Source organism: Lytechinus pictus, chromosome 7, assembly GCF_037042905.1.
Source record: "Lytechinus pictus isolate F3 Inbred chromosome 7, Lp3.0, whole genome shotgun sequence".
Classification (NCBI taxonomy): domain Eukaryota; kingdom Metazoa; phylum Echinodermata; class Echinoidea; order Temnopleuroida; family Toxopneustidae; genus Lytechinus; species Lytechinus pictus.
This window is the reverse complement of record NC_087251.1, coordinates 28,519,344-28,543,504: the sequence shown is the minus strand read 5'-3', so window position 1 is coordinate 28,543,504 and position 24,161 is coordinate 28,519,344. Positions and strand designations below refer to the sequence as shown.

General features: G+C 33.5%; 1 protein-coding gene across 1 annotated transcript in view; it reads right to left on the bottom strand.

Moving 5' to 3' along the window:
• The window catches only part of LOC129264616 (nesprin-1-like), a 79,078-nt gene extending 57,945 nt beyond the window's left edge, over window positions 1-21,133 (bottom strand). Inside the window, exons 1-3 of the mRNA XM_064102409.1 lie at window positions 20,000-21,133; window positions 6,772-7,002; window positions 4,944-5,081 (exon numbers count right to left, since the gene is read on the bottom strand). Coding sequence (XP_063958479.1) covers window positions 4,944-5,081; window positions 6,772-7,002; window positions 20,000-20,053 — 423 coding nt within the window. The 5' untranslated portion in view covers window positions 20,054-21,133. The remainder of the gene's footprint in view (window positions 1-4,943; window positions 5,082-6,771; window positions 7,003-19,999) is intronic.
• Window positions 21,134-24,161: the final 3,028 nt, after the last annotated feature.

Here is a 24,161-nt window from a genome sequence, read left to right as displayed (position 1 = left end):
GGAACTGTATGGGTACTTAATGCAAGGCTAATATTCCTGCAATAACATTACCCTTGGAAAGTATAATTCATGAAGTATTAAGAGAGAAAAAGTGGACTATTTTTATCCAATTTCACACCTATTTTCATGCTGTGGTTGTCATATTATCATCTTAATCATCATCATCATCATCATCATCACCATAATCATCACCACCATCATCTTCACCATCATCATCATCATCATCATCAGTAATTTCATCACCTATATATGAGATTTTTACTACATGAATTCCTGGTATTTTGTCATTTTTTTGTTTTTTAACCAAAGATGAAAAAGGGAGTGGGATCCAGGGGAGCATTGAGACACTGCACGCAATAATCCGTACCATACTTAAGAATTTTGTTTCTTTGCTCTTATTCCATCACGTGGATATTCCCATCATCGACTGACATCTTCAATGAAGCATGTAAAGAAGACACCATGAATAATAGGTTAGAATCCCCTCTTCATTTCCTGATTTCCACCTCATCTGCTTGCCGTACATTTGCTTGTGACTAAGTGCACATTTTATATCAGTTGTTAAGCAATAGCCAGAATTGGCTCTTTTTAAAATGCATCAGTCAATTTAGTATAGGGCCTCACTCACAAGCTTTGCTTCTTAGGGGTCCCTTAAACATTCATACATGTAAATAATATACATTTTTATACCATCTGATTAGAATCTTTTTGTATTCATAATGTGAATTTTTTCAATTTACAGCAGTTGTATGCTTATTTATGCCTTTCTGAAGTACACCTTGGGATTGTAATTGCTCCATTCATTATGCAAATTGTAAACAATGGACCAAATCAACAAGAAAAATCCATGGCTTCAAGGATTCAGTAGATTGTTTAATACATTCTAAAAAGGCATTCTATATAAGAAATTAAAATACTTTGGGTGTATTTTCATCAGATGTTCCCCTTTCTTATAGTTATTTTTTGTCAGAAAAAAGTGTATTCTTATATTTCATCAGAAAAAACAGTATATTCTTTTTAAAACCAAATGTAAATTGTAAATTTTCTCTATTTAAAACAGACCTACATCAAAAATAAACTATAAATCAAATCTTATTTTCCTGGTTAACTTCCCCAGCTTTCCACCTGAGTTGAGCCTTTTCCTTGAATGTTTGTTAGAAGCTCTCGAAACACAAGGCAGGAACAACATCTCCTCTGCCTCTCCTCAAATTGCAGTCCGAATCTAATTTTAGCGACGGTGGCAGCAGCAGCCTGGCTCCTGCCCATACATAATGCATACTGATGTCCCAGTCTGAGAAGTGCTCAGTAGAATAAAGATACGGAGGTTGGGAAGGGAGTTGGTTGAGGGGCCTCATATGATGGATGGTAAAATACACATAGAATTAAACCAGTAAGCTGAATAGAGGGACATGTATGTATTCTACAGGATGATATCCGACAGTCAACTCAGATGATTTCTACTTCTGAATGAGATCTCATTTCTTTCAATGGATCAAAAAAGAATCAGAGGAGAGTATCTGAGCAAATGTTTAACAAATAATATTGCTATACACTATAAACACAAATTTTTAGAGTAAATTTTGAATTTAGTAAGATGTATAGTGTCTTGTTTATTCTACAATTCGTATTTCATTTCCATGGTATTTTATATTTCAACTTCTTTGCTGGCATGCAAAAGTACTGCTTCTTCTTTTCCATTGACTTACGTTTATTTGTTACATTCAACTTTTTAACTTAGATTTTGTTTAAGTCCTTAGTGCTTACAAACAATGTGTATTCGCTTTGGGAAATAATAAATCATATATTATCATATATAGTAACGAAAAGCTAGAAGAATAAACACTGACTCAGCTTTTCAGTTAGGCCCACAAAGAGACAAAACTCTGACTTATAAAGAATAACCACTGAAATATTGTTTGATTGGAAAAATTATGAGTGAATATCCCGTTCCTTCTGGACATCATTGAATGATTTGAATGCCAATTGGAATATAAATGAATGCAAGATTTGCAAGTGAACACTGACTTCAACCAAAGCCTTCACTCTTAATCCAGTTGGCGTAATCAAGATGTTAGGGACACCATCAGGTAGTAATTTGTGAGCTCCTAGGGTCCTACAACGACTCTCCTCCAGGCTTCAACATCAATATACTCTATCATTCACCAACAGTACACTCAACTCTTAGTCTCCATGCTTAGGGGTTAGAATATATTTTTTGTTTTTATTGAGCATTTTTTTCTTCAAAATAGCGTATCAAATACTGAACTGACTTTTCAGGTTCATTTTATTTCAATGGGAACATTTCAAGGAACTTGCAATCAATTGCAATTCAAGTTTAGCTCATAAAATCAATTACAAATCTTGCAGTTCACTGAAAGTTTGAAACTGTTCACTAGACACCTGGGCTGCTCCTTGAATTGCTATACTAACTAGAAATCAATCAAACAATTTGAAGGCCTTCACAAATATTCAATTAAGTTTCTTAATTACTTTATCAAAACAAGGCCCAATGATTCTATATGATCTAAGCTTGCAAACTAGTAAAGTTTACAATCAATATCTGACAGATGAAAACGTAATGCTCCCAGTGAAATTAGGAACTTGGTGAACCCTTTTTCAAATCTATCTCAGTCAAGCTGAAAAGCATTATATTTCCCCAAATAATTATAATCAACCAGTTTATTGTAGTCTTCATTACCAGCGGTTTATATAACCTGGTGCAGTTTGTTGGAAAGGAAAATTGGTAAATTTCAAGGGTTTCAAATGGGAGACTAGCACAAAAATAATATCTTTCTGAAAAGTGCAGATCTGTGTCCAGATACTAGTATAATATGAACCTGGTTTTCTTTCCATTTATCTCCATCCAATTCTGTCACTTCTAATGATGCACATTGTGAATTTACCAATGAAAATCCACTCCCTTTATCTTTCCTTCGAGCCCTGTTAAGTTAATGTACCTATAAATGACTATCAGTATCAGAGAGAGAATATACTTATCATGACAGAATTTAATTCATTAACTATGTGTTTGTTTCAAATCAAGGAAATAAACGTTTATTGTTGTGACAATAACAATACAAATTCTTTCTCCATCCCTTTCTTTTTTCTCTATTCCTCTAGCTCTCTTGCTATATCTCTGTGATATTCTAGCTTCTAAAACTATAATCAAATCATATATATACAGTCAAAAGACAGTGGCATATTTTAAAAGCTTTTTCCCCATGAATCTATACTGCTTTACAGGTATGAAAGTAAAATAATAATTTTCAAATTGATCAAGTACAATTGATTGGACATTGATTACTCTCTACAAATCTACAACAAAATCAAATCTGTTTCCTATTATTATAAATGGAATCCTACAGTAGGCCTACATAAAACATATGAGCTCCAGCTCAGAAAAAATAGTAAAAACCACAAACAAGGGTTCCCTTTTCCATCACTAAAAAATGCTGGTATTGGATAGATTGGCGACTTCCATATCACAAAATCAATACTGAAACGTGTATTCATCCACATGGGCATTCATCACAAAGCACTTCAGCACATATGGAAAGAGTTCGGGTGTATCCATATGGGTGTGAGGAAGATGAGCAGAGACAATGGAATATTGTGAATGATTTTGTTTTATTTTACTGTAATACATCAATGGTTTGATAATAGCTGAGCCTGTTGTTGCCACTAGATAGTAACAGTTCATCTGTTGTTCTAGGTGCTAATACAATACATAAATTGATGCAGTGCATGCACAAAGAGTTTCATTTATCACATTTGGTAGAGCTCTAATATAAAGTTAGTAATATATCTTGATGAACATTTTTATATTAGAGAAAATAACACATATCTGCTTATAATTATTGATGCTTCATGTGAATACTTCAGCTGAAAACTGAAAAGTATATCAGAGCATTTATCCTAAATTATTCACGTAAAAATAAACAAAAAATAAATGTTCTTATTGAAAATCATATATCAATCATATGTACAATCAGAAATATAAGATTTTCTAATTTTCTATAGCCCCTAAATATAATAATAAATATAATCTGATAAAATAATATCCTCTTTTCTTCCAAAGGTGTGCTGAGATTCAGTTATTCATAATACATTTTGTGAAGTGAATTTACATGAAGGGACAAGAAAATTAGCAATACATTGATAAAGTGTGAAAAATGAATTTGTAGGCAATAATAAACCTACAAATATTATCACTGGGCTTCATGTTTGCATGAAACCACTGACCCTCCCAAATTATATTACTGCTCATATGATTCACAACGCAAACAAAAAAGAAGATAACTCTTGGAAACAACAACTTTCAGGTATGCAGCTTGTGTGGGTGTGTTTACCACAAACCTGAATGGACAGGAATACATATTGATGACAAATAATAGAAAAACAAACATATCATATGCCATTTTAACAATAATGCAAGATAGTTGAGATTACCACAGAAAGTATGACCAAATCTATATTATCAACAGTATGCAGTTTGTCTAAAATGGATGTTATATAGCAAATTGACAATAGGGGCAAAGACTTACAGAAATAGGCTTTCAAATTTAAATTCTGCAATTCAGTTTAATTTTTGTCGATATAATGAAGATGGTGATGACAGCGATGATGATAATAATGGTGATAAGAATAATGATGATGATGATGTTGATGATGATGATGATGATGATGAAAATGATGATGATGATGAGGTTGATGATGATGAGGTTGATGATGATGATGGTGATGATGATGACGACGATGATGATGAATGATGATGATAATGATGGTAATGATATGATAATGATGATAGTGGTGGTGATAACGATGACGGCCACATATATCATGATGGCAGTAGAGGCAAGGAATCAGTGATGTTGATATCATAATTATCATTTATACTTTGTATGATTTGTTTTACTTCTTCATAAATCATGTATAACCCCTACCTGAGACTCCATCTTAGCCCAGCATTGATTGAGAGCATCCAGGGATGTCTTCAGGTCACCCTCTAGTTCATCATTGTGATTCAGAACATCAAGCTGAAGGTTCCTCCTCGCTGGCAGGTGATGGACAAACGGTGTATCCTAGCAACCACACAAACAACATGTTAATTATTTCAACCTATATCTACCATGGCATATGAATATATGCTAGTCATAGCATTTCCTTGAGCTTTCACCTAACTTACAGGCCTAGTTATAACCAATAATCTGTACATCAAAATACAATGATTTACTTTCCTTCAAAGATACATGGATTATACAGTGCTAATAAACTTTTACAAATATAAATAAATTGAAATGAAGTGCATAACTAAATTCATTAGCAATCTGATCATATTATATACTGTATTCTCTATAAATATAAAAAATTTGTGTTTTGTGCTTCCTAAAATATGGAATGATTGATACATATCAGAATGTCTTGAAAGTATTGGCATGTTGTTAATTTTTCTTTAAATAAAAACTTTCCATAAGCACTTAAACAGCATAAAATTTCAAATTTCTTTCTCTTACCGTTGATTATAGACGTAGATAAAGAATAATATATCAGGTTTCGAACAGTGATCAGAAAGTTAGTCCACATATATATCATTAGGAGTACTAGCTGTTGACACATCGCTATTTCCTGGTCATAATATTACCTCTTTGGCTTGGTGATATTAAAAACAAACATTTTATGATTAATTGTATGACCCTTGTCATCCAAATACCACCAAGCAGTGAACTAGAACAAGAAGTAATATACAAAGAATTGGATTTCCAAAGGAACTAAATCCTTCTTTTATACTTCAGAGAAAAGGAATTTGTTACATGTATACAAGATTTTGTAGACGTGCCAGTATGGAAACATTAACTGAAACTTAAAGAGCACTGTACAAAATTGCTCTCAAAATGTAGATACATTTATGTACCTTGTTAACTGACATTTACTTAAATAAGAACATTAAAATATGTTCTTTTATCAAAAGTTGACATCTGTCCTTTTGGAATTAATCTCTTCACAGTGTCTCTGGTCATGCACCATGTCTTATACAAACAACCGTTATCAAATCAGGCATAACACATAGTTTAACTGTAAATTCACCTCAATAACCACCTACACTGTCAAACTTCTGACAATTTAAGTCATAACTGATCAGTTTTAAAAAAATTCAAATCACAACAAAAGAGTATTCAAATGACAGTTCATTTCATGGATATTCAAAAAAGGCATTTTAGATATATTCCAGTTATGGAACAAAAATTGTCGGTTATCTATGGTCTGAATTCAATATCAATAATCTATTAAAACTTTGCAATCATATACTTTCAAAGTGTATTGTGGTTATGAATCTACATGTAATCTTGTAATCATTATTCTATATTATATTTTTTAATAAATTGATAAAATGTTTATGCATACCTCTGGTCTAATAACTATGCATTACCTCAGCTGGTGATAAACAATCATTTAACTACATACATGAATATGTGACACATATACATGTGGTCTAATACATCCTGTTGTCTTCAATTACAGGCTGCAGTTGAATATATTCCTTTTTTAGTGTGATTGTAAATATACAAATAATTCTGAATGAATGATACTGTATGACACTCTTATGTATTCGACAACATTCACATGCTTTAATTAGCATTCAATTACATTGTTATTTTACATACTTGTGTCCTAATGTACCCAAATGACCCGTTCAATAAAAAAAATAATAATAATTGCTTATCTGTAATCTGTCAAAAACAATATATGCAAGATAATTACAATTATAAATACCTGTGGTCTAATGTATTCCAGAGATGCATTCAGCTGTCTGTTCTTCTCAGCGACCTGCCTAGAGATCTCTTCCCATTTGGACCTTTGTTCTGCCAGTTCCTGGTCTATCTCCAGGTCCAGTGGGATCCCTTTACCCTCTTCATTGTTGTCAGATGGAGCCCTGCGCTTGGCTCCTCGTCTGGCAACAGACTTCACCAAGGCTTGGTGGGCTGAGAGTTCCTCTTCCAATTTCTGAAGGGAAATACAATTTTGAAGAAGGTGAAGAAGGTTTCTGGTGGGCCTTATATCTTAAAAATAATTATACACATGTTAAATCTGTGAAATAATTTGGTAAATACAAGACACTGTTTGAATTAGGCGAAGATTATTACATAATTTGACCGAGAAAAGGTTAATTGGTCAGTTCTAAACCATGGGCCCTGTTACATACAATGTAAAATTCATTTATGTGTCATTAGTTAAACAACTCTGAAGGCAATGCTTAACAGCCAATCAAAGTCAAGAAATTTATGGAAGTTACCATTAATAGGAGATTTATTAAATCTATAGTAGTTTCATACAATATGTACTGGACATACAAAAGTAATAAAAGCTACATATAGGCCAGCACATTTTTGGAACAATATGGATATGATTACTTTACAGCCTGTTCATAGACATGAGAGAGAGAGAGAGACAACGGACACTATAGGTGGTTTCAGACCGCCTCGAAGTTCGTCAGTTCCAGGTATTTTCTGATCGGGAAATTTACCCCGATCAGAAAATACCAGGTAATATTGGCAATGTGAAAGCAAATTACGCGTAATCTCCCCGAAAGAAAATACCCACTAAACAGTAGGTACTTGTCAAAATTACGATAACTTTTGTGGGGATTTTTCCAAGGTCGCAGGTATTTTGGCAATGTGAAAGCAATTTACGGGAACTTTTAGCCTAGCGTGTGTAGTTGGGTGCGGGCGCCGTGGGTGGCTGCTGAGCTAGTGATTTTGAATCTCGCGCCTTGCTTGCTTCTCAGACCATACTGCGCATGCTCAAATTATTCCGAAGGGTATGTTTCGGGGCGGTGTGAATGCAGGAAGAATTAATGGGTATTTTTTAGCCTAAAAATGTTCTCGCAATTTAACGGGGATTCTTATGATCGAGGCTGTTTGAAACCACCTTTTGAAGAAGATGGACAGCAGACAAGCTTGATTATTACGGTAAACATTCCTAACTACATTAGTCTGTGTTATAAGAAACAGAACAAACAGGCACCACTTATGTAACCTCCTGAGAACACACCTAGATGAATCCTTGGATGACATATTTAAAACCTATTTCCAAACATTATTATTAATTAAATACACAAAACAGGTTTGAAAGAGTCTGGGATTTATGAATTACATAAATTGATCATTCTATTTAAGCCTATTACCAATATACTCCCTCCTCCCTCACAAGTTAAAATAACTAACAATAACACTGCTAAATCCATATTATGTAAATGTTATTCAATATAATTTTATCTTAAACAAAATTATGTAGTGATATTACAAGGGAAATACAAGTAATTATGGCCTGGCAGACACAACAGTGAGAAACATAACAAAAAATGTGTACAATCAAATAATATTTGCAAACTCAACTGCAACTACAAAAACAAAATCACAAATCCTTTCCCTTACAATTTCATAGGGGAAATACAAAAATAGAAGAAAACTTCCTGAGAGATGGGGGGGGGGGGGGGGGTCAATGTCCACTATTTGATTCAAGGATGTAAGTCTAGTTTTGCCTCTAAAATGTGCTGTTTTCACAGCAAGCAGAAATCTGAGACAAATGGGTCGAACCAAAGTGATGAAAGTATGGGGAATGCTGGAAAAGTTTGAAAGATAGGGTCTATGACAGATGAAATTAATGTGTTCATACATCACCATAAGGACAGAGGTTTATTTAAACTGAAATGGAACTAAACATGTGAAGAAAGTATGGCGCTCTAAAATAAAAGTATATGATATGACGTTTCTTCATTATTAATCCAGTGGTTAAAATTATATTCTTAAAAAATAAAAATATATCTGTGCCTCTGTCCACTTCATAATAGCTGACTCAGCCTTTCCTCTATATCAACTGTATTTGTAAGTATATCTAGTAGCTTTTGATGCAGAAATACAGAAAGTATCAAGAAACATATCCAAAATTCACAATATAAAAATTGAATAAAAAGGTTTTGTTTTCACAGATTTCAATCATATGAGAATACAGACTTTGTATTATAATGAATTATGATCAACACGGCATGATTGTAGCTAATATTTCATTCCCTTTGGTAAGAATAGACAATCTATCACTATATCTGCCTTGCATTAATGCTTCTAGATGCACCTTTTCGCACAATTTTTCTTTTTCCGAAGCCACTTGAAACCATTTTTTTTTCAGGCCTACATTGAGAGCAAGGTGTCCTGGTAAAATCATCAATTAAATATTCTGTTTATGATAAAGGAAAGGGAACTCAGTTTATACTTGATCATTTCAAGACTAAGTTTCCACCTCTTCCATTCCAAGTACATTTCACCCTGAGTCCATTTAATTAGTCAATAATGAGATTTTGAATCATCAGTGAATTCTCATGCTAATCTACAACCTTATCATAAGTTCACAATTATTTCAATACTGTCTTAATTGCCATCCAATAATCACCTCATTAAACTTGTAATAGCCATTAAAGACAATTATTGGCAATGATGAATTATTTATTATACATGCTAGTAATCAATGAGCTTTGTTTCGAAATGATATTACACCAACTACTAAATCCTTGTGTCTTCTACAAGTGCTCTTAAAATGTGCATTCTATCTCAACAATAATTTGTAAAAAAAGCGAACTGAAGTCCTTTTTGTTTCAACATGCGATTGAATGACAGCTCGGTCTGTCTATCTCTATCTCTTTTCCTCTATCTCTCTCTCTCTCATTTTCCTTCCATCTCTGCCTCCTTAAAGCATCTTGAGCATTTTTTAATACCAATATGGAAATGGCGCTATAAAAATATGTTTATCATGATTATAAAATCATTCTGCCAAAATATATGAAAAATCAAGTTATTCAAATGCAGCAAATTGGTTCAAATCTAAATTTGTGTCAGAAAAGCTGTTACAGAAACTCATTAATACCATTTCAAACACACAACAAGGAAAATGAAAAAGCAATGTAGGGGATATGACAAAGTCTGCACTGTCTTACACATGTATGCTTTTCACACTGCACATATTTCCCAGGGTTAAGCTTAGCCCACTTCGTTTTCACACTACATTTTAGCAAAGTGGGCTAGCACGGTAAATAGTACGGTACTATCTTGCCCTGCAAAAAAAGCAGGGTTAGCCGGCTAATTGCGGTGCTAGCATCACCATTGCGGTGCTAAGAGATGCAGTGTGAAACGAAACTGGGCTAAGGAAGAGTGGGGCTAGGCATTAGCCAATCACAGAAATTGCATGTTAATCACGCTCTGTATGGCAAAATCATCAATATTCATGAGCTGTGCGATAGCCCGGGTTAAGGCGTTAACCCGGGCTATGCAAATAGTATGGGGTTAAGAAAGACAGTGTGAAACCAAAAAAAGATAGTATGGGGTTAAGGGTAGTCCAGGGTTAAGGGTAGTCCGGGGTTAAGGATAGTATGGGGTTAGGGAAATGTAGTGTGAAAAGCATATTTGTAAATCAATACAATAGAGAAGTAATACCAGTACAACACATTGATTCATTCTGGTCCTCTACCGGCAAGCTCTAATTAGTTCAGGCTTCATATTCATTAGGATCAAAGCTCTGCACTGTTTAACAAAGGAGGAAAGTGGCTAATTGCTCAGTGATTTAGAAACTGACTCATATTGTTTTACAATCTGAACTACAAAGGCACTTGTTCCTGGTGTCTGTCGATATATAAACAACTTGTACTGCAGTCTGTCATGCTGATGGCTTTGAAATAAGGCAGGTAAATTGCATCAAATATGAAGTGGATTAGACAGCACACATGAAGTGCTGTCAGGATTCATTTGTAAAGCAAGGGGGGTAACAATGATGCAGTGTGTGTACATTGGTAGATAGGCTGGATGGAGAACAAGGCACAGAAACTGCACAATGCTGGCACATGTCACTACCTTCATTTTATTATCTTTAATTTGCCTGTAACCAAAATGCAGTAAACAAAACTAAATATGATAATCATCATTTTCAATAATGATCATGTAAATATCAATTCCACCAGTGTATTAGGTCATGAATGATAATGAAAGTGAGTGTTCATTCAATTATTGTGAAACAAATTCATTTATTCAATTTTTTTTCATGGTTGTGGTTAGATTCATAAGGAAACTATGATTGGTTTTCACTAGAGCAGGAATGTTCATGCCAGATGACCTATCATATGCTCAAGCAGCATGTGACCATAGAATGATTGAATTCACTTCAACTTCACCACACACCTCCTGTGGGGGGGGGGGGGGGCGATCTGCAGTAATATGGGCTCCAAGCTAGACTTGCTGTGAGTTGTATAATGCCCTACAAACGAGTCCTGATTATAACACCTTGGTCATATTATTTTGCTCATAGAATAAAGTGCATATCCTTATCAATTATAAACAAAATATGGAATTGAGAATTTTGCAGGTGCATATTTTATATTGCAGAATGATAATATATATATATCAACAAAAATATGGTCTGCCAGTGTTTTGTTAGCATCCAAATGAATGCTTTGTAAAGAATGCATTGCTTAAGTATCTAGGGCATGTATACTATATATATGTATGTATATATACATATATATATATATATATATATATATATATATATATATACCCCACAAGTATAAGGGGGTGGATGGCTGCAGAATTGGGAATTTAAAGGTTAACAAGGAAGATAGCTTTCTAATCAAGATATGAAGCAAGTGATTGAAAGAAAAGGTAATTAGAGAATATGTCTTGCACAGGGATATGCAACCTTCATAAATATACAAGGATCTTTTAAAAGAGAAAATTAAATCAAGGCTCAGGAAAAATAAAAATTATCATTGCATCCAACAGATTGCTTTGATATCAATAGATATATATCCAATTCAAAGGCAGTGTGTTTGCTTGCAAGTTCTTTATAAAAAAGTTCTTATTTCTTGCACTATGCAGCGACACTGTATAGGCCTACATAAAAATCACTTGGACTATCAATCAATAATTAATGGTGCAAACTTATCTTACCACATCCCAATGAGATGTCACTTGAATAGAAAGCCAAAAATGACCATTAAATCAACAGGCTATCGTATTTACACTTTGAATAATAGAAAGATAGTCAATATCCTTGACCCATAGTCCGCATCCATCAAGTTCATTATATAAATATCTGTATGAAGGTAACTAATTATTGTTGGTTATGGAAACAACTCAAACAAGGTCTTGGTTATGGAGCCACAGGAGCAGTCTGTTCATACAAAAAATGTCCATCTTTTGTTAGATTCTTCTTCAATAAAGAAACGTCATATTTCATTTATAGACTCTCTGAATAAGCATTGTAATAAACATGCAATTTAACACTGCAAGTTGGCGGTGTTAGCTTCTGCACATGCTCCTATCAAGCTCTGTGCAGAAATACAGTTCCATGATTATCCCAATACATTAAGGTCTAAAATCATGATTGGGTTGGAGTTGAAAACAATGATCAGACTGTAGCTTTGTTATAGATGTAGGGCCTTTGATATTTTATTGGTCAATGGTTTCATTAGTCAGTATTCAGATGCAAAATAATCAATTTTATCGCTGTAGCATTTCATTATATCCCTGATGCAGAAAGAGTTGCAATCGAATGCCACACTAAAATCATTGAATTACATTTAAATATAACTTTTTTTCAAAAGGCCCTGATCTTTACGTGTGAACACAGCAAACATTTTACCCTGGCATTTTACTATCATATCAAGGTTGTGAAAAGTGGACTTCATTATAAGTTGAAATGGATAGCAATTATTTTAGAGGACTGCTGTGAGAGTGTTAGCCTTCTCTCTCATCATTTGTCCCTGGCTTCATTAATTGGTATGGATTTTGACCATCAATTAGCTAACTAGCGAGTGGTTCTGAGGTTTGTCCATCATGGAGGTACATATAAACTACCAGCTTTACTAACGAGGTTCACATCACAAACACAACCATCCACACAATCAGGCAAACACTAATCTGCATTCTATGACCCAAAATTTGAAAATGCACAAAAATGTTACGGGTGCAGCATGAATACATTAATATACTGTACATAATCCCCCATGAAGTGAATTCCTAGTTACGATTCCCTGTTTAGTGCAAACTAGACTTCATTGAAACAATGCTTTTCTTTTGTTCCTATCAGGTTTCACGACTGTAAATTACTTTATATTAATGACCAACTTAAACATTAAAAGGGTATGGTAAAGAACCTAATTTTTTCATAAACATACCTTATGCAAGATAGGCATGTTTGATTTTGAGGTCAATTATGGATGAACAAGATGAATTACGCAATCTAATACAGAATCATTAAAAAAAATAAAAATATTTTCTATATTATATTTCTGCTCAATCTTTGTTTTACTAAGTAATGAGAAAAGAAAAGGAACTTATGGTTACTTAGGAAACTCCCAACACGTGGGCACCTTGTACTTAACTTGATTTTTCAAAGCCCCCTTGTTGCAGCTCTATAAAGCAAAATGTTATGAAAATGGTATAAAGGTGAATATCTTTATTTTACAATAAAAAGAGAGTGTGATCTGCAAGAAAAAGTTTAAATTTGGACTTCAGCTGTTTGAAATGTAACTTCCATCCTAACTTTCTGTGACTATGAAGTAATTAATTTGTGAAAATAACATCAAACAAAGCACTCAGTGATTAACAGCTGCACACTTATTTTCTAATTGCTTGACCTGATTAAATTAGTGTATTAAATATACCCAATGGAGTTTGACCTTCATGACCTATGAAAGGTGACAGATATCACTGGTGGTCAGTCTGTGAAAAACATTGATGTCAGTCAATGCCCATGTGGAATATTGAATAAATAAGCTCCTTCTAATATCAAATCTTATTTGTGGAAAATATATGCATCTAGTTGCAAACTCTAGAAAACTTTAATATTAAAATTAACACTTAAGAGTTTAGAACTAATAAGTTAAATTCAGGTCATTACAGATATAAAGTAATGTAGTGTCTCACTGATCTACAGATATCACAAATCCAAGGCCAAATTTACAATGGACCAAGGACCCATGAATGGACAGATCTACATCTTTTTCGCTATAATCAGAAATCAATATAGATTAGATAAACAAGTAATATTTGTGCTTTATCAATAACCATCCAGCATTTAACCTTGATTGCATAATGATGTAGGTATATAAAATGGAAACTAAGTAATGAAAAAGAAGAAACAATTTTTAATGCAGCTATAAAACACACCAAATAAGATTCTTGCTAAAATAAAATGCAAACTGATTATTTGAAAATGTTAGTAAGGTATAGATAGATCTGGAGAATGTTTCAGAATATGAAACCAACTTTCAATTTTCCCTAATAGGCAGAGCAATAAGAAACAAAGATGCTCAACACCAGAGGCAGGGCAATAAGAAACAAAGATGCTCAAGACCAAAGAAACAGAGGACAAGGGTCATTATTCAATTATTGGACGGATACTCTGATTCATACAGGACTTAAAACAACAGCCATATGGAACAGCTCATTTTGAAATGGCTCGTAATGGCTGTAAGATAGCCTACATGATTTACCTGAAAATATATGTTGAGTGTTTATGGCTGCGATGTATGTGTGGAAGTAAATAACATTTCACTTGGTGTTGATATGTGAGATTATCAGAGCATGATCCTCAAATAAAATAGTATGCAGTAAAGATCAAAGGTCTGTACAATCATCATGTAGCTAAAGATCCCTGGAACCACCAGAAAAAAAACACCTTTGACTGCATGGCTCATTTACACTCCTACAAATCATACTTTTCAAAAGATAATGAAAAGAACTGAGATTAAATTCTCAGTAAAATATGTTTCAAAGTGATCGGAAACTGTTTATTTTATTGCACCTAATACTAAGGGTATGCTGGAACATTAGGAAATCACCAAAATGATCACCAAAATGATCAGCATTTAACTCTGTATTACTTGAATCGCATGCACTGCAAACACAATGCATTCATGCTAATGGTCGGTCCAAAAATGTTTCTCCTAGTAATTCCTATATCATTTATGTAAGGGAATCACAGGAGCAAACATATCTGCTCCACACGACTTTTTCATTATAATATTTTTTTTTCTTAATAACATGATCTAGTTGAAACCTTACAATGATTGTGTTCACCTTCCCCACAACTTGAATTCTGTTCTGATGTAATTCAGTATATACCTAGTAGAGAGCTATAATACATGTCTTTTCATATAACAATAAAACACACATACAGTGTATATCTTTGAAAATAAGAAATGAGAAAATTCAAAGACAAATTGGTCAAGAGTTTTATCACTTTGTTATCTAATTCTCCATGTTGCATTATACTAAGGGGGGGGGGGGGGGTATGTTGCCAGGACAATTTCCTACCAAAATACAGAACTGGTACATTTTAAAGACATAGCTACATATTTCTAAGTCAAACAGATAAAAATCAACAATTTTTCATATGGAAGCAAACTGCTAACGTTTCATTTTTTTAATATTAAAGATTATGAGACAATTATACCAACCACAGTATTGAAAAGTAACGGATGTCATTTATCATATCCACTGCAACAATTCATTTTGAGGGAATCATAAGTCAGAGACTTGATACTAATAAAAAATTATGACAATACTCTCTTCTCAAAGAAAAACATGGAATAATAACTTGAGTTCATCATAATGTAAATCCCTTTATTCCGTTCAGGTCTTAAACCCTTCTAGCAATGTAACTATTTCTATGACCTGTAAAATTAGATTCACAGTGTGTAGATCATTATCGGTGCTGTATTAGTGTTGAACCTGACTCTAATTTCTCAGGTCATCCATTTTGAAGCTTTTATCCAAAACTTTTTCAAATTTGTATCGGAATTATATTAAGTAAAACTGCAGAAAATTTGTGGAAAATGTGACAAGTTGAGTAGTTGACGACCAAATTAAATAAAAGCTCTCAAACAGCTAGCTTAAGAGTTTAAATACAAAAGATATATATTTCATTACCTTGCCATGGAATAATACTGACTTATGTTCAAGCCCATGACAAAATGAAAACATTGCTACAAATTGATATACAGCCAACAGTACATAGTTCCATCACCTCGAGTAGAGACTTAAAAATAGTTTAAAAAGTCAGTTAATTCTATCGCGGCCCCTGGGGGAAACATGATCTATAAAAACTTTGTGAAACAAAGACATATGTTTCCAATAATAATTTGTCTTAAAAGCCCTCAATCAAGTTTTTAGTATGATTTTAATTAAAAAGTATTATCAAAACAAAAATCCAAAAGTATAATAACTTGGTGCGTTTGGATCAGTATCAAAAGACATGTAGAATAAGATTTTATTCTAATATTGGAGTTATGATTCATACAAAACATATAATTTCTTTAAGAATGATCAAGGAGAAAAAAAGGATAACTCAAAATGATTCATCACCTCCCAAAAAAAGAAAACACACAAAAAAACAAAAGGTAAAAATCATGTATTTTTAAAAGCCTATTTGTCTTTCAGTACGCTCACTAGGCAATTAAGTTTTGCAGTCTAACCCTAATCTTTCATGGCACATAATACTTTGGACTGACTAAATAAATGATTATAATATTTATGATAAATAGCTTCTAAGATTCATTCAAAGATATGACAAGTCAATGCAAACCAAGCATGAGAAAACCTAGGGAACAGCACAGCTGACCTTTTCATACTCCTCTTGCTGACCATATATTTGGCCTATTTTGTGCCGCTGTTTAAACACGTTTGTATGGGCTATGGTGACTTTGGGCAAACAAAACCAACATCGCCATGATGTATTGTGTTTGCAATAATAAAACGCACATTCTTCCAAAATGAGTTGAAGAGAGAAATCAGACATGATTATAGTCTAAATTATAATATATATTAAACAAGGAGTGCATCCTTCATTTAATTAAGCCTTTGAATTCAAATAACTGATTTAAAATGTTTATTAAACCATGAAGTTTTACATCCTCATTCAAAATGCAACTAATATCCTTATAATCGGTACCTATAAACACAGCTTTAATTGACATTTCCCACAATAATAAAATATGAAGAATGCATTAATTTCCCATGTTTTGCATATTCGATTGAATAAAGAGACAACTGAATTGAATTCCATTAGCTTGATAAAATCAAAGAAGTGAGATAAGTGATGAGTCACATGTTTGCTATAATGATATGCATGGAGCATTGATCATATTAATCTCTCCATACACATTTCTCTATAGATGCATTGTGTATTATAAATAATTGCATACATGATAATGATAATTTGTATAATAATATACTGAAACATTACCATTATTTCTACTTCATTTAAAATTGCAAATGGCTGAAAGCAGTCATAGACTAATAATTTCAATGACATGTCAAATATCAAGTAAAAAGAAAACAATCCTCAGCTTGCTCCAATGACGTGTTTATCAGCAGTGTGCTTCTAATTGGTTCATTTATTATTAATAGAAGATGTGTGAACAATGGTGCATGGTACTAGCTTAAAGACGCGTAATTCCATAATATTTGATGTGTTTATCTTTAAAATATTCTTGTATGTGTAATGTTAGATGGATGTATATCATCTCTCAGTGTTCTAGTTTGGCTAGATAAATACTCTAACCTACATCAGTATACTTCATTCAACCATCCATTATCAGAGTGTATTCAATTCATCAAAAATCTTTCTTTTTTTCATCTTGTTTCTTCATTTCTTGCTAATTTCTAAAAGGATAAACCATATATTCAAATGAAATAGAAAAAATTCCCTTCGTTGAGATGTGGTCACTAAACTGGTTTGACCCCTACCTATGCAGCTTCCAACTATGCAGACTTTCATATTGCTCCATATCTTAACATGAGATTGAGAATTAAGCATTTAAGTCTGTCCATAGTCTACTACACTGCCTCGGTCACACCAACAAAACTGCCCCATGCGATTTGGTCAGTATGGAGTCAGTTTGTCACCAATGTGACTGAGGCTTAAGAAGCCATATGAACAATTGTTCAATGATGAGTGTAGGATTAGCTCAGTGCACAGATTAGGATCAGTTCTACTCTATAGGATAAGATGCTCTTCTTTTCAATTATTCTGTGTCATCATGTATTGTTGTTACTGGGGTATGTGGTGTAGAATTTGTAGATCCCCATCATCATGATCCTTGAAGTGTGGTTCCTTCTTTTGACTTCACTTTGAAGATAGAATCGACATTGCCATGGCAACAGGGGCCGATAGCAAAAAGAGTTGCATTTAAATTCAATTAAAAAAAAAATCAAATGCATGTTTTGAGTGTGTTGAGATTGAGAACAAAGTTAAATGGCTCAATAATCAAATGCAGGTTCAAAATAAGCACATCAGACTGGTTAATAACCATTCCTCAATGGCAGTTGAAATTTATCATTTGAATATGAACTTGTTTTTCTTTCAAAGTCGCTGATATACAACCATTGTGTCAAGAAGAAAAATAAGTAGGAATGTGAATTTGAGCTTGAATGCTCTAGATAACAATATCTAGCCTTCAAAAACGATAGAATAACAGAACAGTAAAAAGAAGAAAACTGGGTTGGGTCTATTGTACTTAAAATTTACAAGAAATATGAGAAAGTAACATAAATTCAGACATAAGATGTCAAAACATAAATAGACTGCTTTTATTTTATTAATAATCAACATGACCTTTCCCGATTGTCTGCAAAATGCCAATTACACAATGATTTTCAAGGGGAAAGTACATGAAGTTCAAAAAGTGCAAACAGTCACTGTTTGGAGACATGAGATATACTCAATGTTATCTTAACCTTCTTCAATTTCAAAGAAGTTTTACTTGTTAAAGTTGTACTTCTTAATTATGCTTCAGCCAAACAATAAATAATGATATGCTGCCTCAACAAAATATAATGCAGTAATAACAAAAGATATTTGAATATGCTTAATCCTTGATTTTATTAGGTTTTTATGTATTTGTTTTTAATTCAAATTAGCTAACTAGCTGTCAAGTTCAATATTCTTGATTCAGTCCATTTTCACAATTTCAGCAACTATAATGGAAAATTTGGTTACAAGAGATTGTCTTCTAGGAAAATAAAAATATAGATAAATCAAAACAAGCAACCCCCTTGATAGATATACTCTCCAGAAATTTAAATAATCTGAGATTATTGTGAAACTGATCTTCTTGATGATTTAACTTCTTTGCCCATAGGAGACATTACTGAACATCAAAACAGTCTCCATGTTTATTTAGATGTGAAAAATAAGATCAATTCCTTGACTTGTAAATACCAATGAACTTGGGTTGAGAGGTTATCTACATCACAAAATCCCACTGATAAACAATGTTTTAGTTTATTTGCTTTCAATTGGAAGTAATAGATTTCTACAGTAGTTTGATAAGTGTTGGTCTGTGGATGGTCATAGTCTATAGACTCTATTTGGGCCTATTTTTTTTTTACTTTGTGAATACATAAAATATTTTATCAATATTTGGAAGTATATTAGGCCTATGTCATAATCCTAAATAATCATTAACACTTGTTTTACAGTTATACCTCACAGTATTAATTATAATGTTAAAAAAATCTAAAAAAACTATCAAATTTGTAATGTCAAATCATTTCTGTTGTATGGTAGTGATTGTATATTTTTTCAAGAAATGCAAAAGCTCCTGTTTTTATGAAGAACGGAAATGGATTACTTTCAGTGGTTAACTAAAATTTGTAATAATTGTTTTGGGAGACAATTTCATGGGACAAAAAAAAGAGAGCTGATGAAGAAAGACAAATAGGTAAGCTTTAAAAAATCTGAAGACTATTCAGAACTTACTGTAAAGTAATGTATCCAAAATGGAAATAATGAAATTCTGTTGTTACTCAAGTTCAAAACAGGAATTGCACTATTTGAAAAAGATTACCAAAAAGAAGGTCAAATGAGACTAAAATTAGCACAATATCATCGCTCATTGAAATCAAACAAGGAGAGAATCTTGGTCAAGGATTGGCTATAGGGATCAACTTACATTTCCAAGCGGAACCAGAGTCCGACGCTTCGGGGTGATCGGGGACGAGAGCATGATTACGCATCCAGATTTTGGGTAGGGTCTTAACGGTCAGGGGTAAGCCTCAGGTCAGTGTCAGGTCATCACCTCTCTTATAGAATTATCCTTTTCTTCAGAGTCTATTTTCTTTAAGTTAGGAAGTGTGTTTTCAGAGCAAAGAAAGGAAGATAGGACACTAGCTAATTGTTGCTTCCAAGCCACCTCTGCTCAGCTCTGGAGGGTCTGATAGCGCCAGACACGCGAGTGGTGTGCGGATGTTAGGGATTACAGAGCAAAATTGATGAATGTGTTGAGGTACACGAAGGATGATACATTTTGAGAATCAATATACAATTTCTCTATTAACTTCCAAGATTTCCAGGGTTTGAAAATTCTAATGAAGACAACATCAAATTACAGCCATAGATGCAATTATTCCAAGATAAGAAATCCAAGTGGTTGATCGGTTGATCAGTTATTCCTCACACATTTGACTACACAGCTTCAAGAGGGAAGATTGAAGAGTCCGTTTTAAATGATGTACAGATTTACATGCAGCAACGACATGTAATATCCGTCAAACATAATTGCCCATTATCAATATAGAAATGGGAGACTTGAAAGAACAATAATGTAGCTGCAATGGCCGGCTCTCCTTGAATTCCTTGAATGCAAAAGGATTCATTTGACACCGCAAGTTTTATCCCTTCATAGACAGCTCTTATATATGCTCTAACCACAAATCCTGCTGCGAGAAAGCTGTGATACTTACATCATCCAAGGCTCAAAGCTTCCATCATTACGCTACATCCATCTCCTAGTCAACACAAAGGGCCACTATTTCATGTAATCTCATGCGCACTGATGAAAAGTCATATTTTGTTTGATTTGTAGATTCCGTAGTACACGTGATGCAGAGTGCAGGTGGTTTTGATTGCGAGGGGTTGTGATGAAGAGTAAAGAATCATGAATACAACAGCACACGTCCTCCCTCCAGCCGTATCAGCAGACTAATGATTCGTGGTACTAGTAGTAGCTGATCGTGCAGCGCTGCACTGCATGCACAGGAAGACATCGACCTCACATCCACACCTGCACTCAATGAATGAATGAATGAATGATGATTGGTGCGTTGTGTGTATGTGACTGTGTGTTTGTCTTGTGTTTACATCTGAGCTTGTGTGAGCATACTGAAGGGTGATCTCTGTTTTAATCTCTTTATTTGAATCTTTCATTCTCTTTCCATGAATTTTTTTTTCAAAGGGGGTTCCTTTCAACACTTTTACATGGTTGAATGAGACATAATAGCCATAGTCTGAAAAGCATGTCCACTTTCCTTTGTTTCTCTCAATGCCAAAGGAATCAAGCTGCCTAACTGGATGAATGAAATAAGTGTCATGGTCTGATGGCTGCATCATGAGCCTGTGATCACATGGTCCCTTGTCAAAAGTCCAGCCTTTGCACATTCAGCAAAGCATGACTCTACACATCTGCCACACTACACCCAGGTAAGGTAGATGTCCACCTGGGATAGTTCTGTAAATGGATAGGGCCCGGTCTTTGAAAGGATGGATATTTCATATCACCTATTTATGATATTCCCTATAAGATGGACTGTCCAATTTATTTTAAACCAAATGGTAAATTTATTCAAATCATTCATTCATACAACCTTAACATACACTGCATACATACATTCATTCATTTCTTTAATGGTACAAATCTACTAGCAATTCTATAATACAATGCCTTCAGAAGTGATAGAAATTTGACATATAAAAGCACTAGACATGATTTGGTGTGCCAGATTGCAAGGGTCTTGTTTCATAAAACCTGTTAGCAATATCAAGTTAGAATTTAAGCTCCTGTTATAAGCTACAGCTAAGGAACATGATTGATGAAATGTAAAAAAAAATATTAAAAATACTGACATCTAGCTTTTAACCAGTTTAAGCAGATGGGAATTGATTAAGACTTCAGCGGAGCATTTCATGAAACAAATAGAGATTTTTAGTTATAAGCTACTGAAATCCTTGCACCTGATTGGCTCAGAACGAATACACCAGTGAAAATAAATGACTATTTCTTTCCTGAAACAGTCCCATGAATATAGTCCATCAGTAATCACATGAAAAAAGAAAACAGTAGCAGGGAATATACTATCAACTATATTTGCCAATCTATTATGTTATTGGTTTATAAATCATGCTTTGCAGTGCTAGGCAATAAAACTACTGAACTTAATCAGACCTATTCTTCCACATAGAAAAGGCATGTTCCTCTTGAATACATATATTTCAAATAATGACACGAAGAAGAAGAGACAAAAGTCCATATTCCATTAACTGTCGCTGTCATTTATATTGTTTGCACAGTTCAACGGTGAATAACCACCTATAAATTGTACGTGTCATACAGCTAGCAGCATGATAAGGGGCAATTCATTTATACTTCAGTTTAATGTCAAGGCAATGAAGATTTTAGTTTTATCTGGCTTAATCCACTACAAAAATGACACTCGGGAAATTCATAATATAATTATTTTAAGTATCATTCACTCTGCAGTAGTAATAAAAGGAAGTATTCAAATGAGATTTTTAAAAAAGTCTTACCAAATTTTTGAAACTTTAGGGTAAACAATGTAGCAATAGAGAAGATGTAAGAGTGAAAACTTCTCTAAAGCAATCATTGTATTTGTATATTTATCCACCTATTTCTAAGTATGTCTGTACAGTCTTGATGTTATGCTATGATATTTCCACAGGAAATAAACATCATGGTATCAAGAGAATTTTAGAATGAACTAAACCAAGTAACTGACCTTAAAAGAAACTACATTTTCATGTTCTTTTTGCATAACACTGAGCATTGTTTAGATTGAAAAGAGCTGTTGGCCTCAAATGAGCTGCAATCATTGAACAAATATGAAAACTTCTTCTTTGTTAGGATATTACATCTTGCCAGAGATATGAGTACATCAAAAAGGAGCTAATTTATTGCATGGCACGTGCTCAGAAGCAAACAACTTCAAATTGTTCTGTTGTGAACGGAGGCCCCCCGGGAGGGAGTGTGCTCGTTCTCTGTACATGTTTGATCATAAAATTGAACGAGAGAAAAGCTTGGAAGTATATGGCAGTTATTATTAATTAAATACACTAAAGGGAGATGAAGCAATGGAGAGAAAGGGATGGAAAGAGAAAATTAGGAGAGAAACTGATGACAGAAGAGATGGAGAGAAAATGAGACAGATCCAGCAAGATAGGGGGGGGGGGGGAGAGAAAGAGAGAGAGGAGAGGGAGAGTGGGGGGTACATGAAATAAACCTTCAAATATCATATAATGAATGATTTATATATCAAATAAGTTGAATGAACAGTTTCAAAACATTTTGCTGCTTGATAAATGATCACAAAGTCACAGACTCAAAGGAAGAACACTCATTTTTAGAATTTTACATCAAAATTGCTGAATCGGGCTATCATCCAAAGTTATATCATGTTTTACCTCTCATTTTTGTATATTTTCATTATTGTATTGTACATGAAAAACAAACAAAATTATGACAGTCTCATCTAAAATGAATCATATAATGAAGTGTGAACTTAATTGAAGTACAAAATTTGCTGAGAGACAAAAGCATTCTTGAAATAGCAGAAGAAATAGTCAACAGAATTCACAATACAGTCTATGAAATATACACTATGATATGACACATAATATATTTCTCACCACAATATAACCTCCCACTGACCCAAAAGCTATAGAACACTAATTTGATAACTAAAATAAATTATCAACCAATTTATCATCATAACAATCTGACTGGGTGAATAAAGAGGCATGAATTATGAATGAATTGAGTTGCTTGGGGGAAAAGAGCAACCCATAATTTTCTATTCTGTTCTTGCTCTACTCTTTCAAAGAATAGGAATTGTGGAAGAGGTGAATGTTTAAGAGATATTCATACCCCTTTAAACATAAGAAAAAAAGGCCAGTAATTGGTGAAAAAATTGCTAATCTATCTCAATTATTATTACATGGAAAATATATTCAGCAATGTACTCTAACCTATCCATTATATGCCTAATACGTGAAATGCAAAAGAGAAGGATAACATACAACAAGGGACAAATCAACTTTTTCAA